This window comes from Corvus brachyrhynchos, unplaced genomic scaffold (assembly GCF_000691975.1).
Source record: "Corvus brachyrhynchos isolate BGI_N302 unplaced genomic scaffold, ASM69197v1 scaffold42, whole genome shotgun sequence".
Lineage (NCBI taxonomy): Eukaryota > Metazoa > Chordata > Aves > Passeriformes > Corvidae > Corvus > Corvus brachyrhynchos.
Genome location: NW_008237242.1, coordinates 1,847,114 through 1,856,144, shown reverse-complemented (window position 1 = coordinate 1,856,144; position 9,031 = coordinate 1,847,114). Strand labels below are relative to the sequence as shown.

At 37.6% G+C, this 9,031-nt stretch overlaps 1 protein-coding gene across 3 annotated transcripts in view; it reads right to left on the bottom strand.

The window, feature by feature from the left end:
• OSMR (oncostatin M receptor) overlaps positions 1-8,972 on the bottom strand; it is a 34,729-nt gene extending 25,757 nt beyond the window's left edge. Inside the window, exons 1-2 of one of the 3 annotated variants that reach the window (XM_017730239.1) lie at positions 8,616-8,972; positions 3,252-3,348 (exon numbers count right to left, since the gene is read on the bottom strand). In XM_017730239.1, coding sequence (XP_017585728.1) covers positions 3,252-3,324 — 73 coding nt within the window. In that variant the 5' untranslated portion in view covers positions 3,325-3,348; positions 8,616-8,972. Of the gene's footprint in view, positions 1-8; positions 19-3,251; positions 3,349-8,615 lie in introns of those variants that run through there. The other 2 variants (XM_017730240.1, XM_017730241.1) reach the window with 2 other exon arrangements.
• Between the last annotated feature and the right edge of the window lie 59 nt (positions 8,973-9,031).

Sequence of the window (9,031 nt, the reverse complement as noted above, 5' to 3'; positions counted from 1 at the left end):
GCAGTGACCTCAGCAGCCCCTTCTCACAAAACTGTCACTACCACTCCTGTCTCCCAGACACACTTCTCCCACTGAATCACTTGAGACTTTTGCCATGTATCATTAGAAGAAACACAAGTAATCAGGAGATTTAGACTGAGAATCTACATTTTGATAGATGCTTCTGGTAGCCATCATGTATCCAAAACATTCTGCAATTTATCCTGCAGTATCTGCATTGCACTAACCTCTGTGCAGCAGTTTTTTCCTACATACGGATTTTAACATTAGGAGAAGGAAATGAAAGGCTCAAGAGAAGCAGCAGTTATAACAATCTCTAGTCAATCAAAGGAAGCAAATAAAACTTTTTAAGCATATTTATTAACTATGAGAATACGGACACTGACACAACTTTGTTGTTTTTGTAAGTCCGACTATAATTAGAAAATAAATGGAGGAAAGAATATATTTTACCATTAGTACAAAGTTGTTAAAAACTGCTGGAAGAAAGGATTCTCTTTTAGCAAATCATCCAAAAACTCTGTGCGATATTTTTAACCTATTCCATTTTCAAGGGTACTAGAAGTCAGAGCAAAATGAAAACCATACGCTTTCAATCTTGAGGAAACTATTGGTATAGGCTTCTTCAGATAAGCTTGGAGGAAGAAATCAATTTTCACTGTTCAAACACATGGTCTCAGAATCAGGATTGTGGTACCCTCAAGTGCTTTGGAGAAAGAAATATAGACACATATACGCAACACACCGTCTATCAATTCTCAGTGCAGTTTGAGTATTTAATTACTGGGAAACGATTAACATGTGTAAATTACGTGAAAGCAGAATTGGTAACATTCGTGCCCATGTGAGGTAAACACAAAATGTTTCACACGAAGAAGTAAAATTTCCTTTTTGGCTATGGTAATGGTCCTTAAAAAGCGTATCTGCTGCTTCACAGCTGCTTTTGAAAAATGATGGGCATCAGCATTATACTGCCATAAGGAAACCCAGTGCCTATGACAATTAGTAGGTGTCTGAAACTGAGTAAACAAGGTGGATGGCTTGGGGATAAATTTCACTGGATGATGACAGAGCATCAGTTTTAGGTTTTACTGGAAAAAGGAAATATTATTAGCTTCTCTGTCAACAACTGACTAGGCAAGAAGACAGAACAACCAAAACAACACAGCGATTCAAAATTAACTGTGGAAGTGGAGTATCACTTTATTTTGGGAACACACTTCATTTTCCCACATTTTACAGACTTTCACCATGAAAACAAGATAAACACTGTTAAAATCCCACTTACGCTAAGGACTTGACTGTAATGTTGTTCATCTCCAGTATGTAATCTTAGCTGCTCATTTGCTGGCCAACTTTACTTGTATGTTCATCTTCCATTTACCTGAAGCACTGTGTACCAAATCTCTTGGGGGATCTCATTTCACATATACAAGCAGGTGCCTGATCTAGAACTCTGGCCCTTGCCATTATCATTTTTTCTGTCTGCACTGCTGAAGCAAAGGAAGAAGAGAGGAACTGGGAGAAGAAAAGGGCTCTGCTTGTCTCTCAATGAAATTCACCAGCACAAAGTAAGAGTCCAGAGAAAGGAAATAAATACACCTGAAAGAAAAGCCAGCCAGTTGGCAGAAACCCCTTTCTTTTTCAGGGTGCACCATTAAAAGAAACTTCTGCATATCATCTGAATTTCCATATCCTCTTTCTGCTCTTTTTCTAGCAAATTCTAATTGCAAGTGTCACTATTATGCCTATTGTATTGATGATAAGCCTGCATCTCCTCTCTGACCCTGTCTCTTTTCGTCCAGATTAAAATATCATCCCTTTTCTCACAAAAAAGAATACTTCCACCTGCCACATTTAATTGACATGATAAAAAAACCCACAAAGGTCTCATTAGTTTCTGTTTTTTCTCCATCTGTACAAGTGTCCACTATCTCCCTTCAGCTAGACGACATATCACTTCACACCCCACACAATTTTATTTTCCAAAGAGTCTGGCATAAGACAGTCTAGATCATCAGTTGGAGCTTATACACAGCACTAAAAAAAAACAAGAAACAGTATGGTTAAGGATATATCCAAGATCTTGACGACCACCAAGTTACGATGTCGGTATTAAAGGATTTTGTAGCATAATTTTAACGTGGAAGTATTTGCAGCAGTCACAGTTACAATATTCCCTCCTAGCAAAATTAAGTGATCAACGCATCTTAAGACTTGTTTTAACTTGAAAGCTAACTCAAGACTATGTGAATAGCTTTATGACTAACAACAGAGACTAATTTTATTCCTAAACAATTGCATGTGAAAACAAGCAACCAAGTTACTGTAATGAAGCAACTGTTTGGACTTGCCTGCATTACAAAGTTCTGCCATTCTAGGAGAGCACTGATAATAAGTCTCAAAACTGAGACTTGGGTGAGTGGTGTGTGAACACATGAATTTCAAGGTTGAAGAGAGACAAAATGTCTGAAACAGATATATTACCCCTTCAGTATGATAAAAAATATATTTTTAAAAACCCAAACATCTCTCTTCCTTCTTCACCAACTTAAAAAAAGGCAGTAAAATTTCCATAACGCAGACTAGAGCCTGGCAGACCTTATGCCTTCTCAGTGGTGGTCACAGAAAGGTCAATTAAAAATTTTCTTTTTTCTTTTAACAGCTTCATATCCAAATGCTATTGCTAGCAGCAAGTACACAAGAAGTATTTTTACCTTAAAATACACAGACTTCTGAGAAGTTATCATTATATTGAACTTTTTCCCCTTCTAATATGCATGTCTGCTTTTTGTATTTGTATTGGATAAATATGTAAAGTGTGAAAAATAAAAATCTGGTCCTGGAATCTTGTGGCACAATCAGAAAAGAGACAAAAGAACTGCTAAACTTTTCAGAGATGAGACAAAAAAAGAAAGGAAAGAGATAAAAAAACCACAAAAGTTGTCAAAAAGGAAATAAATTATTTGAAGATGACGGCACAGATCAAAAACATAGGAGAAAGAGGAGGAGCAAATAAATAAATACACTTTGGCTTCACATCATTTCAAGTTGTTGATTCAACAGGCAATTTTGCATAATGGGGTCACAAAAGGTAATAATGCAAGTTGCTCCATCACCTTACCAAAGAGAATAATTTGATTAAATGTGTAACATGTTACTTAATCACAGACTTACAAATCAGCAAGTTGGATGCTTCAGTTGCTGTAGATTGCTTCCAAAGAAAAAAAATCAAACATTCAGACATTTACCTTGCTGTGAGTATGTAGTGTAGCACGTCCTCAGGTGGAGCAGTACCGCCAGAATCATGAAGTGATTCATCATTTGTCCACCTTTTCCTGCATAAGACTTACCAGCAAAGAAAATATTTTTATTTATTTGTTTCTTTCAGGAGAAACACAGCATGCCAAACAATAGTCCAGATAATATTACTATATTTAAGAATGAATAAATAAAAACCCAACCACCCAGGCTCCAGGAAGCTTAAGAGAAATTCAGGAAGAACGCACAAAGAAAGATAAAGAATGAAAAAATGTAAACCTCTTGTTTTTAGACCTAGTTACTACAGTCAAAAGTTCAATTGAGTCTAAACAAATAAATCATACAATATCTTTAAAGTTTTTTATCCACTTATTTCAAATAAATATTGAAGTAGAAGTTTGTCCTAATATCTTTGGGCTTTTTTTCTGCACAAGTAAGAAGATACCTACCCTAACAAGGGGAAAAGAGTATTAAAGGTGCAAAACACCTTGTGATTTCTGCTCCACCTACAGCCTGACTGATGAATACAGCAGACCCCTCTGGCAGCACACAGGACACTATATGGAGGGTTTAAGTTAGATGAAACACTCCTATCAAGTCTTTGCAAGTTCCATTCCCAAATGGACTGTCATCTCAAGAATCACAGAGCTCTATCTTGCATTCCATTTACAGCTTTGACACTCAACTGTGCCAGGATGAAACTCTTTGACTTGAACAGCCCAGTTCTGAAGGACTGATTGTATGCTAGGTCTCAGAAGACATGAATTACCTGCAAATTCCCCCATGCAGAAGGGAGAGGTAAACATCAGGCTGCAGTACAGTCAAAGCTCTTAGGCACAGAAGGTACAGGAGTACAAACAACAGGAACAGGACGATGGATACAGCTATCTTTAATGTAGAACTTGTGTATTTTACATTTCTGGAGCTGTGCAGCACACTGATAGTCTTCTATCAGTGCTTCCATAAAAGAAGTTGGAACTGCTGAGCAGAAGATATCCAGAATGACCCGTTGCCACTAAAGCTAAGAACAGAGCATTTATGGATTTCAGAAGGGCCAGGAATTCACTACAGAATTTGTTTCTAGCAGAAAACTTCTAATTTAATACCTCAGAGCTGCAGACTCTTAACTCTAATAAGTTTAATTAGATTCAATAGTTTTGAGAAGCTCTGAATTCCTCCAAAGGATCAAAAGACTTCAAACTTTTTTTTTTAAATGTGCTTCTAAAGGTCACACGAACACTGTAGAACGGTCCTGCATGCAGCACTGCAACCCAGGGCTCAAAGCTCACAACAAGCACCCTTGCTGCAGTGTGCCACAACTTTTCCTTATGAGCTTAAACGCTTCACATGGAGGCCCCCATATTTACCAGGTAAGTGCTGTCTTGCCTAATGCACAGGCTTCTGCAGTTTTTCCTACCACTAAATAAATATCCTCAAAAGTACGTAGATAACACTAAAAACACCATGTATGAAGAATCTAAATATTTTTGATAAGCTAGGCCTAGTTCACATGTAACTCTTAGACTATTCCAAGAACTGATTTAGGGAAATCTTTTTTTTTTTTCCTAGATTTTCCAAGGGTTTTTAGCACCTAAGAGGGAAAATAATTTGTTACGTATTCTCTGGAATAAACAAGACAGATTAGCTCTTTCTTATGGAGTAGAAAGTGGTAAGTAAATGACACAAAAAGAAACTTTTCCAAGGCAGATCATGTTAAAACTTCTGGTAACTCCTTCAGCAGATAGTGATTTTTTGAGCTGTACAAAATTATATTGATACAAAGCCAAACAGTATATTCCTCTTTTTTTCCCCCCATGAAAAATATTAAACTAAAACTGCTTTTAAAGGCAAAGGACTTAACCCTCTGCTTTAAGACAGTTTAACACATGGGTGGTCAGTTAGGTTCAGCAGCATCTCTCCTGACTTAATTATATTAGCATGATGAAAACCTGGCCCAGCAAGACTTCTTATTTTGTAAATATCTTTGGGGTTGGACAAAATTTGCCCTATTGGTTATAAATCACTTAAATCCAACATTAAATACAGTGGGAAAGCACTGTGGAAAAATGACATATTAGACTACTTAAGTTTAAGTTACTTCCTATTAGGAAGAAAAATCTAAACTTCTTTTATGCTCTTAAGAACCATTCTCAACTATTGTCATGAAACCAATGTCTAATTTAATGATCTAGATCCAGTCATTTACACCATCAGTTCACTAATGGCACAGCCTAGATCACTTTTACTGATGCAAAAGCCTTATGCCACTAAAGGATAGTGTAATATAATAAATTATTACCAAAATAGAATCATAATTGGAAAGCAACAATAGTTTTCACTATTTGGTATGTTATTAATCTAGTTTAATAGTGCATAATAAATAGATTATGGTAATAATGTGCAATTGTAGGTAACAAGCCAGTTTTCATGAGAAAAGTCCTACAATTCTCTAACAAAAGAGACTATGAAGTAATTTTAAATAAAACACTAGTCGAGAAAAAAGAAATAGGGTTCTTAATATATGAGTAATATTTCCAATTAAATTCTCTTTATGCAGAAACATCTTCCTGCAACTAACAAATTAATCACACATAATAACTACCACCAACAAATGTCAAGCACTTATTCTGTACAATCAATAATTAAGTACTATTATAACATCATAATTTAAAAGTCTCTGTCTTGGCTACAGTTTTACAAAATACATTTTCAGTTTAATTAAAAAAAAAAAAAAAAAAAAAAGGCAACAACAGCAAAATGATGATAACAGATTAACAACATCCTTGCCAAAAGTGAAAATTGAACAACACAGGGAATGAAGACAGGTAGCCAGAAAGGGGGAGATAATACTGAGTTGCAAGTTGAAGTCAGTTGGGCACAAAATGATCTGTCAGAACTACAGAAGTTAGCTGAGCAATAAATCTTTCATTTTAGCATACATTCTTTTTCCCTTATAAAAACTCAAATTCTCTGGGGGAAATACAGCAGACTTGCTTGGTTTTATCAGCCTGCAGGCTAAAAAACTAGGGTTTTTTTAAATCATAACTATGTAGTCTACTTGTAATCTTCCTGTTGGAAAAATGTAACCTGGGATGTGACAAAACAGATACAGATGGATTCAGGACTCCCCTGCCTAACTTGAAACTAATCAGGACTGATAGATACTTCAATAGAAGAGAACTATTTTGGAGAGCTGACAGCAATTGAAATAATATTCAGCAGCAACAGGAATTATTCAGATTAAACACAATTAAAGAGGAATCACTCAAGAAGTGGAGACAGCATAGGAGCAAATTACCTTTGAGAAAATGAAATTTCCTTAAGGAGGCGGTCTGTGAATATTTTAAACAAATATCTCAAGGTAAACTATTTCTCCTTCAGAGCTAAAGGCTGGCTTGCATGATTCCCACAGTGCTGTCCAAGCCAACATTTTTGTGATGCCTTGGATGAAACTAAAAAGAAATTCTCACTATTTATTATGGTAAACACACCAAAGATTAACGTTTCATCAAACTCCACTTCAAAGTCACCGAAGCACCAAAGCCCAATTGACTGGCAGTTGGAGCTATGCAGTGCACATATTGCTGCAGCACCTGCAACACCCGTGTGTGCGTAAGTATAGGGAGCCCCTGCTATGAACATCTAGTCAAAGCTGACTGCAGAGTTAATCTGTTGTGCAGCAATCTTCCTAAAAGGCACATATTTCAAATCATACTTCATACAACTTTCTTTTCTCAGTGCCTTTTGCTTTGTTTATTTAAAACAGCTGCCAGTCACAAGCCAAATCCTTAAATGAACCTGAGCCTGTACACAGGCTGAGAAAAGAAATCTTTCCAGTTGCAGGATACTTAATCTATTTAATGGCGAGTATTAGGCAGGGATACCAACTCATAACAGCCATGGATTGAACAAGTTTTTCTAAACCAGATGTGGAAGAGGACTGTCAATGAGGCAAATCAAGTAATAATACCATTCATTCAATGTTGTTATTCCCTCTACTTCATAAACAAACTGAGGATAGGAATAACAGTCCAAGTTTCTACCAATCAACACAAGAGTGATAACGTAAGTGAAAGTTTAGTGCCAAAATCTAATAAACTCTTTCCACAGCCTCCAAAGAGGCATCCCTAGAAAGTAAACAGAGTACAGGAAGACTAACTCTTCCTCCTGATATGGTTTTTTGTCTCCTAAGTAAAGAGATAACTAGGTTATTGTCAAAAGGAGCTGGCAGGCCCTAAATCAGTGATTTGTGTAAAGACTCTACAACACAGTGTGCCTTCGCTCTCCTCATTCCTGCAATTCCCAGTATATCCCTTGTGAACCAACAGTGCAGAGCTGACATCCAACTGAGGCAGCTTTTCTTGAAACACGGAGGAATGTCAAGCCATCAGGACCTATGGAGCGTTGGTTGAGTAGTATCTGCTAAAACATCCCAGATAAATAGATCCCACCTAAAAATAAACATCACGCTTTTTATAGAAAATCGAGAATTTGATTGTCAACCATCCTGAATGCTAAAAAGAAAGCCACATTCTAAAGTAGATGAATCTTTCATTTAGTCCTTGTACTTGCTTTTTCCTCCCAAGCATTTTCAAAGATGTTTTCAATTACTCTTAGTACATAAAATGTATCTGTGTATAAGACACTGCAAGCTCCTAATAAGCTTTTGTAATTTAATGGCTGAGCAACAAGTTTAAAAAGCTGCATAAGAAAGAAAGAAAGAGATTTCTATAATTAAGGCCTAATACACATGGAATAATTTGACCACTGAGGGGTAGCTTTATCTCCTGTGTTTTGGTAAACAGAAAGCTCTTTGATGCATGCTGTTGCTTTTCTAAAAAGCTCTGCCAAAATAGAAAAACATGTACTTCATGGTCCCACAAAGACAAGAATCCAAACAAAATGGCAGTTGAAATAGGGGAAAAATGGGATCTAAAATCATAAAGCAATTAATGAACTTTGTAAAAGTACTCCTGCCCCATCAGAAAACAAATGTCAGCAATTGCAGAGAAGCAATTTTTCAGGCATTATCAACTTGTAATGCTATTAGGATCTATCTGGTTTGCCCTACTGGAGCTGGGACTGATTCAGGCATGATAAAAGGAGAGGCAAAAAGGTTATGCCAAAAAACCACTCAAACTCCAAAAAAAAAATCAGGAACCACACTGGAATTTATGTTTTCTTATTTACTCAAATGGCCTTGAGATCAAGCAATGGATTTCAGCTGCTTAAAGCGGAAGCAACACTTTTTCTCCGATGATAAAGGTCTGGTCTCGCATTTCTGACACCTTCAACAAATCAACACCTTCTCGAAGCAGCGGGCACAGGAGATGTTAAAACCAAACCCTAATCACCTGGCAGGTGCAGCATCCTCACCCCACGTAGGTAACTTTTGCTCAGGTCAGATCAGCAGCTTTTATGCTGTAGCTAAGCAGAGGCATCCTGAAAGCAGAGGAGACTAGGCGGTCATGAAGCGCCTTAAATTCATCGGTATGTTATGATGCTGGCGGGTTTCTGGAGGCGCGGTACGAGGGCGGCGGTGCTGAGGCGCCACTACAGCCCTCCCGCACCGCCGAGGGGTGCCTGGAAAACACGGGATAACGGGTGGGCACAGGGTGGAGAGGGCATCAGAAGTGCTAAATTTCAAAGGAAAAACTCCACAAAGCACTTCAAAACAAGCGCCGGGGTGAAGAGATGGGTGTTTCTCAGCGGGGCACGCAGAACTCCCCTCAGCGAGGGCGGACGGAACGCCCGCGGACGGAGAGGAGAA